Here is a 24,126-nt window from a genome sequence, read left to right on the forward strand (position 1 = left end):
CAGCAAGGTGGAGGGTCCCTGCTGTTTTTGGGTGGCATTATTCGGCGCCAACGTACGCCACTGGTGGACATAGAAGGCGTCGTAATGGCTGTACGATACGTGAATGCCATCCTCCGACCAATAGTGTGATCATATCAGCAGCATATTGGTGAGGCATTAGTCTTCATGGATGATTAATGTAAAAAAGCTTCCAAAATAGAAGTTTTATTGCCCAGATCGCAGTTCATGACTGGTGGGGCAATATGACCACCAGTGAGAGAAAGCATCATCTGCTTCACATGCAAGCCATCTGCCATGATGCCACCCAATCCAAATGGCTCTTCCCGTGGGCACCACCCAGCCCTACCTGGCTAGTAATCTGTCGCTTGGAGTCCCCATCTCAAGCACCAATAATGCAGTCTCTGCATGGTCAGAGGCTACCACTGTCAGGTACTTGACGACCTCCTCCCCACAGAAGGATGGCTACCATTCTGGGTTTTGGGCATACTACCTTATTAGAAAGGAAGGGTGATAAGGTGGAAAGGCACAATGGTGCAACATACACAACATTGGGTGACCTCCCCTGCACAATTCACACTACTGGAAAATTTGAAAAGTGGTGGCAGGTCAAACCCAACAATGGGGACCACATACTGATTAACAAGAAGGTGTAGAGCGCTGGAAGTGAAATGGGAAACTAGAGTCCTACTGACCTACCTGTCATCATCTACAGTTTCAACTGCTGATGTCTGGCCTGAACGGGGATTTTCATCGGTCCACAAATGTTATCTGTTAAAATATGCTATTCCATCTCTTCTGTATTTTCTCTCATCTGTTCCCAAGACTGAAGAGAGGGATACAGATTTTTCAGTTTTTGAAGCAAATCATCAGAAATTTTCCTGTGATAAGTGACAGATAGGACAAGATCCTGTACACAGTGAAGATTTTACAAATACACATATCTCCTGTGAAATGTGGTGCTATCAGATGTATCGCATGCTGTTGCAATGTGCCAGCTGCTTATTGACACCTAGAGCCTTTTCTACAGGCTACAAGATGCATTATTCCTAGTCAGGGATATGAGTAAATCGCGGTCTACCAAAGGTTGGATGACTTGTCTGTCTGGTCTCTGGCTATGCATTTTAATGCATCCATGCTGCATTGCATCCATTTCCATTAATGCAGTCATGCATAAGAATGAAATCTGCTGGCTCACAAAATGAACTGCCTGTAATACACTTATGAAATGTTCAAGACAGACTAACTTAAAATGTATACAGGGTGTTAAAAAAATGTCAAATACTTAGAGAAATGGTAGTACTCATTGGAACAAGAAAAATAAATCCTATAGACATGGTCCCAGATATGCATACTTTCTGTGATAAACACAAGTTTACAGGAGGTATTCAATGTGGCATCCATTCATGACAATGCACCCCTCTGCCCTCTGGCATAAGGAATGATGCATCCTTTGACATATACCCAGTTGTTGTACCTGCTGGCACACATTGAAGATGTGACCCTATAGTGTCCACACATTGTTGATTAGCATGGTGTAGACCAATTCCTTCAAGTGTCCCTGTCAGCGAAAGTCTAGGGGATTGAGATCTGGGGAATGAGCAGGCCATGGTGCAAGGGTATCTGTGTCCCTCAGATGCTGGAAGAGTCTACTGTTCAGCCTATCAGAGGGCAGTCTGCACTGTAGATATTTTTCATCGTAGAGGGAATGGGCTCACAGGTTATGCCCATTTAGTAAACCGTAGCAGAATATCATATCCACCATTTCACTTATCGAATAGTAGGCTTCCATTACTAACAAGTGGTGGAAGAGAGAAAATGTAAATGTACTACACCATTTGTATATACAAACAGCGCAATAACTCTAAACACCTATGTGAATCCACATTTGGATGAAGGCAAAATACCATGATATGTAAACAGGGTTGAAAGTACCGCACAATAAGGCACACAAACATGACAAAAAATGTAGTCTACAACGAGTTTGAACCACACAACGGACTACAGACCACCTAATGGTAGGCAGGCCCGCCCGGTTGGCCATGTGGTCTAAGGCACAGGTTACTGGGTGGGAAGGAGCGCCTGGTCCCCGGCACGAATCCGCCCGACGGATGTGTGTCGAGGTCCGGTGAACCGGCCAGTCTGTGGATGGTTTTTGGCAGTTTTCCATCTGCCTCGGCGAATGTGGGCTGGTTCCCCTTATTCCGCCTCAGTTACACTATGTCGGCGGTTGCTGCGCAAACAAGTTCTCCACGTACGCGTACACCACCATTACTGTACCACGCAAACATAGGGGTTACACTCGTCTGGTGCGAGACGTTCCCTGGGGGGGTCCACCAGGGGCCGAACTGTACAATAACCCTGGGTTCGGTGTGGGGCGGTGGAGGGGTGAAGTGGAGTGTGGTAGACATCATGGGGTTGTGGACCACTGCGGCTGCGGCGGGGACGGAGCCTCTCCGTCGTTTCTCGGTCCCCGGTTAACATACAATACAATACAATACAATACAATACAACGGTAGGCAGAGTACTGGGAGTAAGACATCACAATCCTCTCCCAACATGTATGACAGAGCTCCAGTGAAACAATTGTGCCAATATCCGCAACCAAGTGTTTCGCATTCCTTATTTATCTCAGAAAGTATATGGTTCCAGACCCATGTCTGTTGGACTTATTTTTCTTGTTTCAACGAGAACTACCACCTCTCAAAGTATCCGATACTTTTATCTGAACATCCTGTATAGACACCAAATGTAAACATATCTTAACAGTAATATGATACCATGGATTTTATCAACAATATCAGTAGATCATCCAACAAAATGAATTATATCTGTTAGTTACAAACTTCAGTTGCTGGGTTTTACCTGAAAATTTTTTTACTTTAGTCCTTGTGTTTCTGATTTATTTGGGACAACAAGGCAGGCCATTAATGGGATATCAGTCACAAGACATCCGAACAAATGACATTTCTTTCATATCCGATTAGATGAATTAAATTATTTAATTAAATTTTCTCTCATTAAGAAAATAAATACATTTTTATATAAGAGGTAATTCTTATTTGAGCAGAGCTCACAGTTTTGTACAGTCCAGTCACACATCACCAAATACAAGTGCAATAGTAAAACAACAGTTACAATGGACAAGTGGTTTATCATCATGACCAGTTCTGATGTTTAAACCTCTTCAGTGTGCATGATAGAATATCATAACGTAAACACAAGGTTTATGTATATAAAATATTCATGTCACTGCAAATTGAACCAAGTTTTGATGTACAAATCTTGTGTGTATGCACAACATTCAATGATATACACTCCTGGAAATGGAAAAAAGAACACATTGACACCGGTGTGTCAGACCCACCATACTTGCTCCGGACACTGCGAGAGGGCTGTAGAAGCAATGATCACACGCACGCCACACCAGGAACCGCGGTGTTGGCCGTCGAATGGCGCTAGCTGCGCAGCATTTGTGCACCGCCGCCGTCAGTGTCAGCCAGTTTGCCGTGGCATACGGAGCTCCATCGCAGTCTTTAACACTGGTAGCATGCCGCGACAGCGTGGACGTGAACCGTATGTGCAGTTGACGGACTTTGAGCGAGGGCGTATAGTGGGCATGCGGGAGGCCGGGAGGACGTACCGCCGAATTGCTCAACACGTGGGGCGTGAGGTCTCCACAGTACATCGATGTTGTCGCCAGTGGTCGGCGGAAGGTGCACGTGCCCGTCGACCTGGGACCGGACCGCAGCGACGCACGGATGCACGCCAAGACCGTAGGATCCTACGCAGTGCCGTAGGGGACCGCACCGCCACTTCCCAGCAAATTAGGGACACTGTTGCTCCTGGGGTATCGGCGAGGACCATTCGCAACCATCTCCATGAAGCTGGGCTACGGTCCCGCACACCGTTAGGCCGTCTTCCGCTCACGCCCCAACATCGTGCAGCCCGCCTCCAGTGGTGTCGCGACAGGCATGAATGGAGGGACGAATGGAGACGTGTTGTCTTCAGCGATGAGAGTCGCTTCTGCCTTGGTGCCAATGATGGTCGTATGCGTGTTTGGCGCCGTGCAGGTGAGCGCCACAATCAGGACTGCATACGACCGAGGCACACAGGGCCAACACCCGGCATCATGGTGTGGGGAGCGATCTCCTACACTGGCCGTACACCACTGGTGATCGTCGAGGGGACACTGAATAGTGCACGGTACATCCAAACCGTCATCGAACCCATCGTTCTACCATTCCTAGACCGGCAAGGGAACTTGCTGTTCCAACAGGACAATGCACGTCCGCATGTATCCCGTGCCACCCAACGTGGTCTAGAAGGTGTAAGTTAACTACCCTGGCCAGCAAGATCTCCGGATCTGTCCCCCATTGAGCATGTTTGGGACTGGATGAAGCGTCGTCTCACGCGGTCTGCACGTCCAGCACGAACGCTGGTCCAACTGAGGCGCCAGGTGGAAATGGCATGGCAAGCCGTTCCACAGGACTACATCCAGCATCTCTACGATCGTCTCCATGGGAGAATAGCAGCCTGCATTGCTGCGAAAGGTGGATATACACTGTACTAGTGCCGACATTGTGCATGCTCTGTTGCCTGTGTCTATGTGCCTGTGGTTCTGTCAGTGTGATCATGTGATGTATCTGACCCCAGGAATGTGTCAATAAAGTTTCCCCTTCCTGGGACAATGAATTCACGGTGTTCTTATTTCAATTTCCAGGAGTGTATATCTGAATATAATTTTACATTAATCAAACCTAGTAATGCCGATGAACTGTTTATACAGTGGACACTTCTTGTTCACTATTACTGTAATTCTACAGTTGTGGGATACCCTATTACCACAAGCAAATGAGGAACAAAATGTATGTGCAATGTGAAATTTCTTTATGCTTACCTCACAAAGTTCTTTGCAAGAAGGGCACACAAGGGCCCCTCTATGCAACCAGCCATCTACATTTATTTGAATGGGCAATTCTTGTTTTTCATGATAACAAGTATATGTGTAATTAGACACCTGCATAAAAAAACAGTATGGTCAGTAAAATATATATGGTGTAACTTCATTCAATGTAAATATGTAATAGTTATTACAACATTCAATGTTGATTTGAGCTCTCTGAAGGTAACAATATTGTTATGCAGTGGCTGCACAAGTAAATCCAATGCAATTATTTGGTTGTTTATTAGTGGGTGCAATCTATTTTCTACTGACTGACTTTCATTTAAATTAAACAATCGAAAATCCAGTACAGAATAACCTCTTGTACCTATCTGCAACCCAGCATCTCTGGCATGTGGAGAATAGCAACTGTCCTTAGTGCACATGTCTTGCTTTCTTAATAACAGGTTTTTACAACATTGGCAGTAACTGAGTTTTTACCCTTGACTAGAGTCTGACCTCATCACTAGGTAGAGCGCTCTCTTCCTAGTACTGGATACTTAAATCCTTGGGGTTATACACCCCTCACCCTTGCTTCTGTCCAATTTTATCCTTGTCTGCTTCAGTGGAAAATAAGACTCAACGTGCTGAATGAATGTGTTTCAGAAATCATTAAATTTTTTCCAACTACACTGATTTATACATTTTCCCCCAGCATCCTTCCCATAATTCCTCTCGAAACACTGTGACTAAGTCATTGTTCATAATTCTGTGATAGAAATTTTTGTTTTACGATCTGAACCTACTGGTCAACATATTTTATTATTAACGTTTCCATTGTAGTCACTCTTACCTCTGCATTAGTAAAAGCGCCTAAAAACAAATTGTCAATGGTCATTGCACTATATCCTTCAATTCTTGCAGGAATTTTTTCTGCAGCAAATAATCCTAACCTGGCATCAATCACTATAGGTGGTATAGATTAGTACTATGTAACAATATCGACATTAAAATCTCCACAAGAAACGCTTCACCAATTAACTGTCACTACCTGCTTTAAGAAGCTTAAGATGTTTCCTTTGATGGCTTGTAAACTGTCTATACTCATAGCTTGTATGTATTCTAATTCACCACTGTAGTACAGCATTCTAAGAGCTGTTCAACACAATATTCATTAACCTAGGACAGCACTCCTCTGTTGGGTCTTAATGGTTTTACAGAAGTATGTTATTGGCTTGCACCCTTCAAGACATATCTGTCTGACGTCAGTGACTTCAATGTGATATTCTGATAAGTGCAATATACCTACTGACATTCTATCCACCTTCCGTTATCTTATGTGGATGTTAGGGGCTCACCCATTTTGGGGCTCCAAATGTTTTGATGAGAGATATTAAACACATGTTCTTTAATGAGAGATATTAAATACATGTTCTTTAATATCTATGGCTTCAGCCTTGTGGCAATATTTCATTTTATGAGAAAATAGATATTGATGTTATTTAAACTCGTTCAGTGTATAGATTACACACAGTAATTTTTCATATGTTCATATTTACTCACCAATATATGCAGTCGACCACCACGACAAAGATACTGATAACAACCTGATCCCCAATGTTGCCACTGACGGACCTGTCTACATGATCGCTCTTCCCACATCTGGTCAGTGTGTTCAAAGCATTTTGAATCAGGTCCATAACTCTCTAAGGCAAAGTTCTTCTCGGGCTCTGCAAATAGTGAGCAAGCCTATCAAAAGAAAGCTCAAGCAAATGGAAACAAAATACCCTTTCTTATACCAAATATAAAAACAATATAGATAAAAAGATTTACTCACCAAATGGTGGCAGGAGAAAACATTTAAACGTTAGGTAAATGAGTAAGCTTTTGGAGCCAGTGGCTCATGCAGATGGATTAAAAGGGAAGGAAGAGGGATAAAGGAAATGGACTGGCAAGGTTTTTAGGAAAAGGGTAGAGCTTGGACAAGTCGTCCAGAACTTCAGGTTAGGAAGGCTTACCACCCAGGTTGAAGAGGAAAGACCGATAGTTGGGTACTGCACCAGATGATATTTGAAAACCTGTGAGTTTGAAAGTGGAAGATATGATAATAAGCAAGCCAGAAATTACTGACAAAACATTCATGCAAGAGTTAGTAAGAGTGAAAAGCTAAGTGAATTGTATGTGGAAGAGGTGGAGGCTGGGGAAAAATAGACAGTTCAGAGAATAAAAGATATGTAAAACTAAAAAGGAGTGAAGAAAGAAATTGTTACCAAGATGAAATGCTGAGACCGAATAAACTAAGATAAATTTACAGTAAGGTGGGTGGTGAGGACCAAGGACATGTTGTAACACCAGTTCTTACCTGCAGAGTTCTGTGGAACTGGTGCCTAAGGAAAAAATCTAGGTGGCACGTTTAGTGAAACAGGCACTGAGGTCACGATTGTCGTGTTGTAGAGCGTGCTCTGCAACAAGATATTGTGTGTTGCAGTATATACCCTATGTGTGTCCATTCATCCTAATTGATAACTTGGTGGTAGTCATACCAGTGTAAAAGACCGAAAAGTGTTTACTTAATAGCTGGAACATGGCACATGTCGTTTCACAGGTGGCTCTCCCCAAGTTACAGAGCTGGTATAGATGCTGTTAAAAGAGTGCATAGGGCAAGTCTTACAGTGGGTCTGATCACAGGGGGTAGGAGCCATACGGTAAGGAAATTGGTACAGGAGCATAGGTCTGACCAAAATATTCCTGGAATCTGCAGAATTGGGGGGGGGGGGGGGGGGGGGCAAAACACTATTCTAGGTGTGATGGGCAAAATGCCTGCCTGACAGAATGGACCTCATTTCAGGGCACGATTTTAGGAAGTCATACCCTTGTTGAAGTAGCTGATCAATACACTCAAGACCAGGATAATACTGAGTGGCATTAGCAGTACCAGGAATGGATGTGATATCCCAGGAAATCTCCTCCTGAAATAGGATGGTGGGGTAATTATGTCCAGGGAAGGGTGAGGTGAAAATGGTGGTGTATTGCTGCAAAGAATCTGCGTCTGAACAAATACCTTGCCCCAAATGCCAAGGCTCTATGGGAGGGAACATTTGACATAGAAAGGATGGCAACTGTCAAAATGTAAATACTTTTGTTTGTTACTAGGTTTAATGTGAACAACTGCAGCTGTAGCTGACCTTCGATGAGGATGAGGTCAACATGAAGGGAAGTGGGCACCGATTCGCAATAGAACAATATGAAATTCAACTGGGAGATTGTATTTAGATATTCCAAAAATTTTAACAGGTCAGCCTCAACTTGAGTCCATATGGCAAAGACATCATCAATGTATCTAAACAATACCAGCAGCTGAAGGCTCATGGATTCCAGGAAGGCTCCCTCCAAGTGACCCACGGAAAGGGTTGGCATAGGAAGGAACCATCCTGGTTCACACGGCTGTGCCCCTGGTATATTTGTAAGTCTGGCCCTCAGTGGTAAGATCTTTGTTTGTAAGCATTAAGGCTGATGAAGGTGAGCAGGACTGACAGTATAGGTTTGGAACCGGGTGGCCAATGGTCAAAATAATATTCAGCTGCAGACAGACCATGTCTATAGGGGATGTTGCTATAAGGGAGGCGGCATCAATAGTGACAAGAAATGTGTACGATGGGAGTGGGATGGGCACAGATTTCAGATGATAGAGGAAATGGTTGGTGTCTTTAATATAGGAGTAAAGTTTTTGTACTACAGGTTGCAGGTGTTGATCAACTAAGCCAGGCATATGTTTGGTGGGTGCTCTGAAGCCAGATACTACGTGATGGCTATGTTAATTGGATTTGTGGATCTTAGGAAAAAGGTAAAAGCTGAAGGTGCATGGTTTGGGTCGAGTAGGAAATTCTGTAGATTGAGGTGTTTGTCTTTGTGAGGGGCCTGAGGTTCTAAGCGGAGACTGTAGGTCAGTCTGTATCGCAGAGATGGGATCTTGTGGGCAGATGCTGTACAAAGAGGTGTCTGAGAGCTGGCATGGTAGATCCCTTATCCACTGGGAGGATAAGGATGGAGTCGTCATTTTTTAGGGAATGAAGAGCATGGAGTTCTGCAGACAGCAGGTTAGAATCATGGTTTGGTTTAGCTACAGTGATGACACCTTCGCCATATGGCCTCAGAGCTGTTAAAATTTTTGGAATCTCTAAATACATTCTCCCCATTATATTTCACATAGTCCTATTCTGTATCCCATGAGACTTTCCTTGATGTTGATCTGTTCCACACCGAGGGTCGACTACAAATTTCTGTTCACAGTAAACTTACTAACAAACAACACTACCAGGTGTACCGGTATGAAATGAGCGTTAAGATACAAATGTGTCGATAGGGAACATTTGTTGTGAACGAGCCTTAATTTTTGTTTGTTTGTTTGGTATGGCATCTGTCAAAGATATTTAGTATACATCAAGTCATGGAACAAACAACATCATATGTTTTCATCGTGTTAACAATGTCGAATTTTGTACCAGAAAGTGATGATTTGCAGAAAGCATTAGTTTCTTGTTTTCATTTGAAAAAAAGTGCTGCAGAGTCGCATCGAATGCTTGTTGAGGCATATAGTGATCATGTTCTATCAGAAGCAACATGCAAAAGATGATTTCAACGCCTCAGAAACAATGATCTTGATGTAAGAAATGAAGAATGTGGAAGACCACCAAAAAAGTTCGAAGACACCGAATTGCTAGCAATATTGGATGACTTTGAGAGTCAGAAGCAAATGGCAGCAATGCTAAATGTTGCACAACAAACAGTTTCTGACCGTTTGAAAGCTATGGGAAAGATCCAAAAGTGTGGAAAATGGGTACCAAATGAACTGAATGAAAGACAGATGAAAAACCAAAAAACCATTTGTTAAATTTTGCTTCAAAGACATGAAAGAAAATCAATTTTGCATCAAATTGTTACTGGCGATGAAAAATGGATTTACTTTAAGAATCCTAAATGGAAAATTTCATGGGTTAATCTGGGACAACCATCAACATCGACTGCAAAACCAGATTGATTCGGCAAGAAGACAGTGCTCTGTGTTTGGTGGGATCAGTAAGGTGTGGTGTATCATGAGCTTCTAAAACCCAGTGAAACTGTGAAAACTAATCGCTACAGACAGCAAATGATCAATTTGAACTATGCATTGATCGAAAAAAGACTGGAACGGGCTAGAAGACATGGCAAAGTAATTTTTTTACACGACAATGCATCTGCATGCAAAGCAAAACTGGTTCAGGATACAATCAAAACACTTGGCTGGGAGCTGCTACTCCACCCGCCATATTCACCAGACTTGGCCCCTTCCGACTACCATTTGTTTTCATCAATTGGCTGACGAACACTTCGATTCCTACGAAGAAGTCGAAAATTGGGCGTCGGATTGGTTTGCTTCAAAAGACGAACATTTCTATTGGCGTGGTGTCCACAAATTGCCAGAAGGGTCAAAATGTATAGAAAGCAATGGTCAGTACTTTGAATAAAATGTTTTTACTTTTCAATTCAAAATTAGTGTTTCATTTTCACAAAAAAACACTCATTTCATACCGGTACGCCTGGTATTTATATTTTGACAGCTGCCAGTATTTCCAAATCAAATGTTCTCTTGCATACAGCCTCGGTATGTCTGACTTTTGCCCACCACACCTGTTTCCACAATATCCTGGTCAGACCCTATGTTCTCTATGCATCTATTTCTCTACCCTAAGGCATCCACCCCTGTAACCAGCTGCACTGTTAAGACTTGCTCCATGCACCTCTGACGCCTATACAGACCCTGTAACTTGCAAAACATGTACTATCAAAGGGAGAGCCACCCGTGAAACAACACATGTCGTGTGCCAGCTGTTATGTAAACACTGTTCGGCCTCAACAATGGTACAACTATGACCAAGTGATCGGTTAGGATGAATGGACATAGACAGAGGGTGTATACTGGCAACACACAGTTTTCTGCTACGAAGCACACTTTACAATATGACAGTCATGACATTGGTGCCTGTTTCACAACACTTGCCATCTGAATTCTTCCCCCAGACATCAGTTTCTCAGAACTCCACAGGTGGGAACTGGTGTCATAAAATATACTTGGTTCTCACCACTCACCCAGCCTTTTTTAGTTAGCTACATCTTATATTTTCTGATCTGTCTATTTTTCCCAGCCCTCCAACTCTACCACATACAATCCCCTTAACTTCCCACTCTTACTAACTCTTGATGATTTTGAAACTTCCTGGCAGATTAAAACTGTGTGCCCGACTGAGACTCGAATTTGGGACCTTTGCCTTTCGCGGGCAAGTGCTCTACCAACTGAGCTACCGAAGCACGACTCACGCCCGGTACTCACAGCTTTACTTCTGCCAGTACCTCGTCTCCTACCTTCTTTCAGGTTCTTTCAGGAGTGCTAGTTCTGCAAGGTTCGCAGGAGAGCTTCTGTAAAGTTTGGAAGGTAGGAGACGAGGTACTCGCAGAAGTAAAGCTGTGAGTACCGGGCGTGAGTCGTGCTTCGGTAGCTCAGTTGGTAGAGCACTTGCCCGCGAAAGGCAAAGGTCCCGAGTTCGAGTCTCGGTCGGGCACACAGTTTTAATCTGCCAGGAAGTTTCATATCAGCGCACACTCCGCTGCAGAGTGAAAATCTCATTCTGGAATCTTGATGATTTTTTTACGTTAATCTTTGTCTCCCTTATTATCCTGTCTTACACCTTTTAAGCTCTGAGGTTTTCAAATATCATCTGGTGCAGTCCCCAACAATCAGTATTTCCTTCTCATTCTGTCCAGCAAATCTCCACAGACCCAGGTTTCTGAACAACTTTTCAGAACTCTCCCCATTTCCTACACCTTGACAGTCCTTTTCCTTCATTCCTCTTCCTTCCCCTTCAACCCTTTTGCCAGAAGGAGTTACTAACTCTGAAAGCTTGCAAATTTTGTTAATCTTTATGTATGTTTTCCACTGCTGCTGCTTAACGAATACATTTTTTATCTGTCCAATTACATTCTATTTTCAAAAATTGGTTATATTTGTTGATGTGCAACATAAAAATGTAATACAACAAGCATTACATTACAAATGGTATGCTCAAATACCTGTCATATTTTATTTAAGAGCAAATGACACAGATAACATTTACTTACGTGGATTGTTCTCTATATACTGGCAATGTGAACCTCTGACCACCACATTTTTAGACCTCCACGTAAATTCTTGTATGTATGGACAGTAATCTGCTAATGATACTGATCCACCATAGTAGGATACTCTCTCCTTGTCTACATGTGGTATGGAGTCAAAGTTCTGAAAGAAAAGAGATTTTGTAGCTTTTCTCCACCTGATCAGCAATTTTATTGTTCGGTGCTGAAGATTATGATTCCTTTGATACTAGTTTACATTTAAAATTAAACTTATATTCTCACATTGTTTTGCAGTGATGCAGTTCACCTTCTAATAGCAAAAATTAAGCTTTCTGTTAGCATTATGATGTATAATCAGCTTATATAACTAACTGAAACTACTATAATTTTTATGATCTAGGGAGATGAAATTTTTCATTCCAGGAACAATAGCTTGACTGAAAATTGTTTTTGTCAGTTTAGAGACAGCTATTGAAATGGCTAGTAGAAAAAAACAGGTTATTCGATTAAGAGAGAAAGGAAAAATACAGCAAATGTGTAAATTTTGCCATGAATATCAATTATGCCTCTAAGTAAATTGAGTACATATGAGGTTTACCCGAAACGCCCCTGCTTTAGAAATTGACACAAAAATACTAGAAAAGGATGCTGCAATACAGAACCAACAGTGAGAAGTGAAGTCACTGTAAGACCAGGATCAGGAGTGTCAAAAACTGAAGGTGAAGGCAGAACTGCAATGAAGGTATTTTTCCTATTATTTCATTCCTCAGTGTCCTCCATTTCCCCTTGTATATAAACTTTGGTCTCAGAGTTGGAGAACTGTTTTGCCCATCACCTATATTGTTGTCAACAACATCAGTGTTATTGCTTTCAACATATGTGGGCTTTTTATCTATCTTATGGCTGTTGACAGTTCTCTTTTTTATCTTATTCTGTTATGTAGCAGTGATGTTTTAAATCCATAACTAAGTGAACTAGTACCTCAAAATACAAGTTTCTTATCCTCGAGTAATTTCAGTATTACAACCATCTAACGTGATACAGTTGTGCCACACTGGCTGTTACTGAATGGATGAAGGTACCTTTATATTTTGCATTCAGTGCTGCACTGTTCTGTATCTACACCTACACACTACAAACAACTGTGAAGTGCTTCCCATTCTACCACCTATTATGATTTCTTCCTGTCTCATTTGTGTATGCAGTGTGGGAAAACTGATTGCTTAAACACCTCGGTGTGTAATTAGTCAAATCTTATGTTTGCAGTCTCTACAGGAATGATATGTAGTGTGGTTACAGTATATTCCTAGATTTCTCACTTAAGCTTTTATAAGCAATATTTTGTGGGATAATGTCTGTCAGTTCAAGTTATCCAGCATTTCCATGATGCTCTCCCATGGATCAAGTGAAGCTTACAGCCGATTGATCCATTTTGTGTTTCCAAAAATTGTCACACATAGTTGGTTGTGACTCATTACAGTCATAGTATACTAGTTTTTGGATTTTGTGAAGTGCACTATTTTACATATCTGAACACTTCAAACAAGTTGTCAGTCTTTGCACCTCTTTGAAATCTTATCAAGATTTGACAGAATACTTGTGTACCTTTTTTCAGATTGTACTTCCTTGTCTATAACTGCATAATTTGAGGTAATTACTTATATTGTGTGCCAGATCATATATATATAGCATCAACAGTGAGTCCCCCAACAGACTTGCCTGCAGCATGCCTGATGTTACTTGTGTGTGACTATACATAATACCCATGAGCCACAGCTGGAATCTGTCAACTCGTACAAAAACCTGGCTGCAATACTTTGTAGGGACATGAAATGGATGATCACATAGGCTCAGTGTGGCGCTGTAAGCATCTTATCATAATGGTGTCAGCTACAAATGACAAACGAATTGCAATACACTGGCTATGGTTTGAGTTGCACACTACACCATCCATACTGTTCGATGCACTTGACTGCACAATTTGGTCGTCAACAGTTATGGCACTGTTAGTTAAGTAAGCCCATCCAACAAAGCAAGATCATACCACATCCCATGGAAAAAGTCAGTTTTTAATTGTCCTGGGGCTGAAAACCTCATAAATAGCATCAGTTTCTAATTGTCGTGAGACTGGATGACATATTCAATATGCTGTCCACCATTTTCTGTCACAGGTTAAAATCAAGGAACAGCATGTTCCACAACAGATCAATGTTTTATTTTTCCTCCTTTTTTTTGGGGGGGGGGGGGGGGTGTTAGATTCAGAATGTGTTGCCCGATGCTTGCCTGCAATTCAGTTATGTTCGCAATTGGATGGCTACACTGAGGGGAAATGGTGGCTGATAATTCTAGAAATCCTGAAATTCCCCTGCAGCACCTGCTTCACTTGTGGAGGAGCACCATCTTACATAAAAATGATCCTATCCACACTGCTGATGGGTCAGAATGATGGTGTGTGAAAGACTCTCACAGCATTTACCAGTGATGGTACCCGAATGCCCATCTCCTTGAAGAAATATTGCCCTACCATAAATGATGACACCAGCCTGCACCATACAGTTAACTTTGCAGAATGAAGTGGCACCAGTTGATGTGTGAGCAGATTTACTGTTGCAATTCTGTGTACTGACATGTCATTTGACATGGCAAGGGGCTTTGTCTGTCCATAGAATGTTCCATGGCCATTCATTGTCCATTTACTTGTGAGCATGAAATTCCACAGCCAACATTTATTCTGCTGGCAGTTCAGCAGGAAGCAACTCCTAAAGGTGGGCGAGTTTGTATAGCTAGCAATGCAGAACGTTTTGCGGGATTTTATGCACCATGCTCACAGGCATGTCTAATGTTCGGGCAGTTCCCCACACGTGCGTGTTTGGATACCACCACTCAACCCCTCCTACAATGCTGCGGCCACAGTTCAGTTAAAAGTTATAACTAATTGAAAATTATACTATAGAACCTAATGGAAAGACATTTTGAGTTAATAGGCAGAATACGAAGTGCTGTTACCATTAATTCCAAAGGAAAAATTTAACTCTTTCTGAAAATGTACTTTAAATTACCTGAAACTAATTAACTTACAAAATAAGTATGGACCCTCATAATTTCAACTGCCTATTTTGCAACAGTGCTTGCTCGATTCTGAACTTGATCAGTGTGCTTTTGCTATTCTATTTTTTCCAAATCAGATAATACCCATTATTAACTGATCAGCCCTCTAATTAAGATTCTGAATCGTTTATCATAATGTAAAATTATTTTCAAGATGGATATTGCCAACAGGTAATCATAGCAAAGTTCCATATGCTTCTATAATTTACTTACTTTCAACATTGTCCATAAACCAAACAACTGTCCAGATTCATAGGCCATTCAAAGAAGCAGAATTTAACCTAGCCACTTTTCAAAACATCATGTAATTTCTAAGATCAACAAATATCTGTATGCCAATATTTAAACAGCTCACACCACCATAAAATCTCTAGTCTCGGCATGCTCTTGAACGTAACATCTACATACCTGAGAGTCTCAGGTGAGCTAATAATAGTGTAACACCTCCGTGACAGCCCGGCTTCAGTTACAAAATGAGTAATACTTATGTCAAAAGAGGCTATGACCCAGAAATAAAAGTAATAACTACTACTCTGCAAGCCACTTATGGTGTGTGGCAGAGGGTACTTCTGGTACCACTATCTGATTCCCTGTTACCCATTTCAATCAAGAATGATGCGTGCGAAAAATGACTGTCAGTGAGCCCCTGTATTAGCTCCAATTTTTTGAATCTTCTCATTGTAGTAATTACACAAGACATGTGTGGGAGGAAATCTGACTCTTCCCAGAATGTACTCCCTCAGAATTTCGATAGTGATCCACTCTTTGATTCACAACACCTCTCTTGTAGTGTGTCTGCCACTGGAGTTTGTTGGGCATCTCTGCAATGCTCTCGTGCCAACTAAATGTGTCTGTGCCAAAACACACTGCTCTTCATGGACCTTCTCTATCTCTTCTATTAGTCTTACATGGTAAAGGTCCCAAAGAGATTAGCAATACTCAAGAATTAGTTGAACAACCGTTTGATAAGCCACTTCTTTCATGGCTGAGTTACATTTCCTTAGGACTCTTCCTAAGGATCTCAGCCTAGTATCTGCTTTTCTACTATTAGTTTCGTGAGTTCATTCCACATAAGGTCACTCTGGATGGTTAATCCTAGATATTTTATGGTGGGTTGATGGTGCAGTTGCGCAGTATTGGAGTTGTTCTCCTATGTATGTGAAATATGTTAAGGGTCAACTGCCAGTCACTGCAAGTCCTTTTGCAAATTGCTACAGTCTTCTGATGATGTTACCTTCTTGCAAACCACTGCAGCATTTGCCAATAGCCTTAAGGAGTTTCCAACAACTTCTATTATATAATTTATATAAATTGTAAATAGTAGCAGTCTGATCACACTTTATTGAGGTACTCCTGCAACTAACTTTGGATCTGTTGATTTTGTTCCTTTAAGAATGACATGATGAGTTCTCTCTGCGTGAAGTCTTTAATACAGTTGAAAATCTGGCCTAATACTCAGTAAGCTCATGTTTTTTTCACTAAACAGCAGCGTGGAACAGTGTCAAGTGCCTTCATGAAGTTTAGGAAAATGGCATCATTCTGAGCACTGAGGTAACAGCGCTGTGGATCTCATGCAGGAACAGAGTGAGCTGAATTTTGCAAGATCCCCATTTGCAGAATCCATGTTGATTTTTACGGAGGAGATTTTCATTCTCCAAAAATATCATAATACACGGGCACAACACGTGTTTCACAATTTTACAACATCCTGGTGTCAGTGACATATGCCTATAATTACATGTATCTGGTCTAGAACCCATCTTGAAAATGGCAATGACCTGCACTTTTTTTTGCAGTCACTAGGTGCCCTTCATTACTCAGTGACCTACGCTGTACTGCAGCTGTGTACATTTTCACAGGTATCTCATCTGGCACTGACACCTTTCCCTTACTGAGTGACTGTAGTTGCTTTCCTATTCCATGATTGCTCACCTCAATATCTACCATTTCGGTGTTTATATGATGATTGAAAGTAGGGACCAAATTATGATTCTTCTGTGATGAAGCAATTTCAGAAGACCGAAGTCAGTACTTCAGCCTTCACTCTATCATCTTCCATTTTGGTGCCAGTATGGTCCTTGAATGAATAGTTACTTTTGATCTGCTTACTGATTTTATATAAGACCACACCCTCCCTCCTAGGGTTTTTAAGTCAGATTGTTTGGAAAAACTTCACTCTAACAGCTCACAAACTGTACTGCATTTGAGTTGGATCACATGGGTCATGTTATTTACTAACTCAATGACAATGTGTTTCAATTACATCGCATTGTGAATTTGCATTCAAGATGGACAACGGTGATTAACTTTGATAATGATGTACTGCTAAGATAACAATCCAATACAGCAATAGACAGTGCTGATTAGTGTGAACATACTTTTACTGTGTATCTCATATAAGTGGGATGTTTTTGCTCAATCTGAAAAACAGCGCATTATTCTGGTGAAATTATTCTACCACTAATATTGTGACTTATGTTGATTGCCCTTTTGCCACACTAGGCCATTGCTAATTATTTTGTTGAGAGTAAGTCTACTGCACTAAAACTGGATAGAAAAAACTGTACACAATTGCAGTATGGAATGTTCCTGTTGTTACTGCTGTTGTGGTCTTCAGTCCAAAGGCTCGTTTGATATAGCTCTCCATGCTAATCTATCCTGTGCAAGCCACAGGCTCTCCGAATAACTGCTGCAACCTAAATCCCTCCTCATTAGTTACATGATCTACCCATCTAATCTTCAACATTATTCTGTAGCATAAGATTTCAAAAGCTTTTATTCTCTTTTTGTATAAACTGTTAATATCCACATTTCACTTCAATACATGGCTACATTCTAGGCAAAAATCTTCACAAAAAGACTTCTTAACACTTAAATCTACATTTGATGTTAACAAATTACTCTTCTTCAGAAACGCTTTCCTAGCCATTTCCAGTTTACATTTTATATCCTCCCTACTTCGACCATCATCAGTTATTTTGTTCCCCAAATAGCAAAACTCATCTACTATTTCAATTGTCTTGTATCCCAATCTAATTCCCTCAGCATCACCTGATTTAATTCGAATACATTCCATTATCCCACTGCCCATTCCATTCAACTGCTCTTCCAAGTCCTTCGTTGTCTCTGACAGAAATACAATGTCATCAGCATATCTCAAAGTTTTTATTTCTTCTCCCTGGACTTTAATTCCTACTCTATATTTTTCTTTGGTTTCCTTTACTGCTTGCTCAATGTACATACTGAATAACATGTGGGTAGGCTACAACCCTGTTTACTTCGTTCTCAAATATGGATTCCCTTCCATACCCTACGACTCATAACTGTCATCTAGTTTCTGTACAAGTTGTATATAACTTTTCAGTCTCTATATTTTACCCCTGCTCCCTTCAGAATTTATGAGAGAATACTCCAGTCAACACTGTCAAAAGCTTCCTCTACAAAGTCTACAAACATAGGTTTGTCTTTCCTTAACCTATCTTCTAAGATAACTCATAAGATCAGTACTGCTTGCATGTTCCTACAATTCTCTAGAATCCCAACTTATCTTCCCCAAGGTTGGTTTCTACCAGTTTTTCCATTTTTTGGTAAAGAATTCATGTTTGTATTTTGCAACCATGACTTATTAAACTGATAGTACGGTAATATTCACACCTGTCAGCACCTTCTTTCTTTGGAATTGGAATTATTGTGTTCTTCTTGAAGTCTGAGGGTATTTTGCCTGTCTCATACATCTTGCACACCAGATGGAAGAGTTTGGTTGTGGCTGGATGTCCCAAGGATATTAGTGGCGCTGAGGGAATTCATCTACTCCATGCGCCTTGTTTCGACTTAGATCTTTCAACACTCTGTCAAATTCTTCTCGCAGTATCACAGTATCACGTCCCCTTCCATTTCTGTAATACTGCCCTCAAGTTCATCTCCCTTATACAGACCCTCTAAATATTCCTTCCACCTTTCAGGTTCCCTTCTTTGCTTAGGACTGGTTTTCCATCAGTGCCCTTGATATTCATACAGCTGCTTCTCTTTTCTCCAAAAGCCTCTTTAATTTTCCTGCAGGTGGTATCAATCATTCCCCTAGTGATATAGGCTTCTAAATCCTTACATTTGTCATCTAGTCATTCCCACATAGCCATTTCGCACTACCTGTAAACCTCATTTTTTTAGACATTTGTATTCACTTTTGCCAGCTTCATTGGCTGCATTTTTTATATTTTCTCATTTCACCAATTAAATTCAATATCCCTCATGTTATCCAAGGATTCCTACTAGGCCTTTTCTTTTTACCTATTTTATCCTCTGCTTCCTTCACTATTTCATCTCCCAAAACTATCCATTTGGCTTTTACTTTTCCCTTTCCCCTGTAATAGTCAATTGCGCCTCATGCCCGTCAGAAACTCTCAACCATCTCTAGTTCTTTCAATTTATCCCAGTCCCATCTTCTTAATATTCAACCTTTTTGCAATTTCTTCAGAGTTTTGAAGTTCATAACCAATAAATTGTGTTCAAGAGTCCACATCTACTCCTGGAGATGTCTTGCAATTTAAAATCTGCTTTGAAAATCTCTTTCTTACCATTACATAAGCAAGGTGAAACCTTCATGTCTCCAGGTTTCTTCACTTATACAACCTTCTTCCATGATTCTTAAACCAAATGTTAGTGATGATTAATTTGTGCTCTGTGCAAATTTCAACCAGCTTCCTCTTTCATTCCTTGCCCCCAGTCTACATTCACCAACTATTTTTCCTTCTGTTCCTTTTCCTACTGTTTAATTCCAGTCCCCCATCACAATTAAATTTTTGTCTCCCTTAACTATCTGAATAATTTATTTTACCTCATCATGTCTTTCTTCAATCTCCTCATCTGTGAAGCTAGTCAGCATATAAACTTGTTCCTGTACCTCCATTCAAAAGGGAACTTTTAATGCTGAGCTGGGCACAGACCATTAATATTTCAAAAGCGTTGTTGAAATTTAGTAATATTCAACATTACATGCCGTGTGGGCTTCATTATTGGATTATCCTTCTCTCACTGACAATTTTCAGCCAGTCACAACAATTGAGAGAAGAGAGACCAGCTATCAAGAGCAGCAAAATAGGTTGAGTGAATTGATTACACCTTCTTCCTATTCTACCTCCACCACACAAGTGGCTTTTCTATAACAACATATTTGTGTATTGTGTTTGCTTAAGTGAAGCAAAGCTTGTCCTCAGCCTGAATTTTGGTTTGAACACCACACTGCTTTACAGGCATGATCCTATTGAAAGTGGTGTGCCTTTGCCTTCCTCTGATCTTTGAACAGGCAAACTCAGCCTCTTTAATATGGAAGCTGAGTCATGGTACAACTCAGCATTTTTCACATACACAACTCACTGCCAGTGGAGCAAAGAAAAAGTCTAGACTTATTTTTTGGAATAATTAATACCCTAAAAACTAAAGCATGTAATCTAAGGTTGGTAAATACATTATGCAACACTTACAATCTAGATTATATAGTTTATTTTTGAAGTTGATTGTGGGTGTGTCAGGTATTATTTAGCAAATATTATGAACATTATCAAATGGAAGATGCAAATGTTTCATACAGAGAATATAAATAAATAAATAGAGAAACAAGAGCAAGATAATTGCATAGCACTCTTTACTTACTATAACATGGTGTTATTGTGAACTTTTCCATGTATTGTGCTCTTTCTTCCCCTCTTTACAAACCCAACCCACCACTCTTTCCAATCCCTCCAGCTACCATCACCAATTCAAAAATTTATTTTACTTTGAAATAAAACTGCTATCTGTGAAAGACTGTTACATCAGTCACTATATTCAGAGAACGTGCATTTTGTTAGTGTTTTTGTCTAAGAGACAAATGCGAAGCAAATACAAATACAAATGTAGATCGATCCTTACTCATTAGAATTCAAAATCAGTTACTCCAAGACATCCCTAAATCTTGGATGTGATTGCTTCTTATTAAGTATTGTGTCATTCACAACAAAAGTTTTTCCCCAGTCACATCCCCTAGCTTCTCTTACAAAGACTTACATAAAGTACAGCAAGATTGAATTACTCGCTGCTTCAGTGTCTATAATGGAAAGAAACTTATGTCCTTTGGTGTACTTGTTCCACATTTCATAGAGAGGATTAAGAAACATGACATATAATATAAAAAGAATAATTACTACTCACCATATAGCATAGCTGCTGAATCGCAGGTAGGCACAACAAAAAGACTTTCAGAAAGTAAGCTTTCGGCCAACAAGGCTTTCATTGGAAATAGACAACATACACGCGTGTACTCACACAAATACAACTCACACGTACATGACCACAGTCTCTGTCTGCTGAGGGGTTAAATAAGATTCATTTCTTACTACTTGTACATGAAAACTGTTGCCTGTGATGGAAGACAGCTTTTTAAATTTCTGACCATATATGAAACAGAATTCACTTGGATCAGAAAGACATAACAATGTAATTAGAAGTTACATACATAAATTACAACTCTGTTGATTAAACATTTGTTACCTGATAGAGTTTAGGGAGTGTGTCCTGATGTTCCACAAGGTTGCACAATGCTACAGAGCTACGATCCTCAGTACATTCTGTTTCCAAGGGATCTCTCTTTACTTTGTTGCAGAAAGGATGTATTGATTCCCCTCTGGAAAAGAAAAATTAATATTCTTATGCATCTGGGTGTGTCAAAAACAAATAATTGTATCTAATATGCTAAGCTACAATATAGGCATATGATATGTAGCCAGAAAATGAAATACCATTTAAACAGAGTACTACATTTAATGTGTGCTGGTATTAAAATAAGTCCTTATGGAAAAGATTTAATTTTCATTACTCTTTATTGCCTCTCTTTTTTGAACAACTCATTTCCTTCATCAGACTTACTCTAATCCGCTTCCAGTTCTTCCATATATATAACACCATCAAGGACATGGCCATTTGACAGGTAAGTAAGACAGATAATTCATCATTGTACGAGTATATGATGACAAATGCATATCAAATAAAACACACAGGTCAGTAAAGGCTGCCCAGACAATCACATCAGTACACAATGTAACACCTCTCCCCCCCACCCCTCCCCCCCCATCTCTCCCTCTGGCAGCAATGCAGGTGTGTCCAGAATGAGATTTTCACTCTGCAGCGGAGTGTGCACTGATATGAAACTTCCAGGCAGATTAAAACTGTGTGCCGGACTGAGACTCGAACTCAGGACCTTTGCCTTCCACGGGCAAGTGCTGTACCAACTGAACAACTCAAGCACGACTCGTGACCTGTCCTCACAGCTTCAATTCTGCCAGTATTTCATCTCCTACCTTCCAAACTTCACAGAAACTCTTCTGCAAAACTTGCAGAACTAGCACTCCTGGAAGAAAGGATATATATGAAACTTCTTAGCAGTTTAAAACTGTGTGCTGGACCGAGACTTGAACTCAGGACCTTTGCCTTCCTTTCTTCCAGCAGTGCTAGTTCTGCAAGTTTTGCAGAAGAGCTTCTGTGAAGTTTGGAAGGTAGGAGACGAGATATTGGCAGAACTGAAGCTGTGAGGATGGGTCGCGAGGCGTGCTTGGGTAGCTCAGTTGGTAGAGCACTTGCCTGCGAAGGCAAAGGTCCTGAGTTCGAGTCTCGGTCCACCACACAGTTTTAATCTGCCAGGAAGTTTCAATGCAGGTGTGTGTTCTCACATGCAAACAATCATGAAGGTGCCAAATGGCATCCTGTGATAGACTGCCCCAAGCATCTTGCACCTCTTCTTGCAATTCGGCAATGCTTCTTGCACATCCTGGAGAACAAGTAAGTTCCCACTTCATCATGTCCTATTCATGTTGACTTGGGGAGAGGTCTGGTGATGTTGCTGGCAAGGGTAGTTGTATGCCATGAACAGCCCATTATGTCACACCAGCAATATGTGGACACACACTGCCCTGCTGAAAAGATACATACCTTCCTGTTGAAGGAATGGCATTAGTATGGGGATAATAGTCTGTGAAATGCATTGAGCCACTGTTTACTTTACTCTGCAGACACACCATGGGTTGTAACTGATGGCCTTCCACACCATGAAGCCTGGGAATGGATCTGTGTTCAACCTGGAATAGGCAGATCACCAGGTGAATGCCTAAAACTCTACGCCCATCACTCGCATACAGACAGAACCTACTTTCATTACTAAAAACAATAGAGTGACATTCCACTTTCCAGTTAACTCTTTCATGACAGCAGAGTAACCATGTTTGGTGGTGCTGTGGTGTCAGTGGTAGCCTGGCAGAAGGTACACTTGATCTTAATCATGCTGCAAGCAAACCGTTCCCAACGGTTCCCGATGACACAGTAGGTGCGACATATGCCTGGGTTTCATCGCTGGATGTCAGCCAATGGTGCTCGTTCAATGCAACAATCTTGACACGCCTCTGTACTACGCAGACATCCAGAACGTTGTCTACAGGTGTAGAAATGTTCCACAGACTGCTGTTGAAAGCAGAAACACATCACTGATACACTGTGCCCAGCATGTGCACCAATTTATCAATACATCCATCCAGATTCCTGCAGGCCCACAGTGCAACCCTGTTCAAATGGTTGAAGCTGTTCAACAAGAGTATGTACTTGTCTGTGGTGCATGGTTGTCCCGTAAAATGAATGTTGCTATACTCTTCACCTTTAAACTCAGCACATTTACTATCTGCAAAGTCAAAACAAAGGGTGCACAGACATACCTCCTAAGTGCTATCTGAACAGCGATGACTGTGAAAAATGAATCACAAACACTAAAACCCCTCAGTATGCACATATTATATCATGTTGTCACTGAACACAATTCTTGAGTGTGTTGAATTTTTTTCAGCATTGTACTTGTTTGACAAGGCCGCACACTATGAAGGAAAAGGGGTCAATGTGTGCGAAGGAACCGAGCTTAAAGCTCAAGCAGTTAGCTGACTTAACAACCACCGAGCTTTCTCCCACCAAACAAT

General features: G+C 41.0%; 1 protein-coding gene across 1 annotated transcript in view; it reads right to left on the reverse strand.

The window, feature by feature from the left end:
• Positions 1–24,126, reverse strand: part of LOC124613228 (leishmanolysin-like peptidase) — a 555,464-nt gene that overhangs the window by 11,253 nt on the left and 520,085 nt on the right. Inside the window, exons 10-13 of the mRNA XM_047141903.1 lie at positions 21,665–21,797; positions 12,035–12,194; positions 6,446–6,612; positions 4,898–5,017 (exon numbers count right to left, since the gene is read on the reverse strand). Of these exons, the coding sequence (XP_046997859.1) occupies positions 4,898–5,017; positions 6,446–6,612; positions 12,035–12,194; positions 21,665–21,797 (580 nt within the window). The remainder of the gene's footprint in view (positions 1–4,897; positions 5,018–6,445; positions 6,613–12,034; positions 12,195–21,664; positions 21,798–24,126) is intronic.

This window comes from Schistocerca americana, chromosome 4 (genome assembly GCF_021461395.2).
Source record: "Schistocerca americana isolate TAMUIC-IGC-003095 chromosome 4, iqSchAmer2.1, whole genome shotgun sequence".
Taxonomy (NCBI): domain Eukaryota; kingdom Metazoa; phylum Arthropoda; class Insecta; order Orthoptera; family Acrididae; genus Schistocerca; species Schistocerca americana.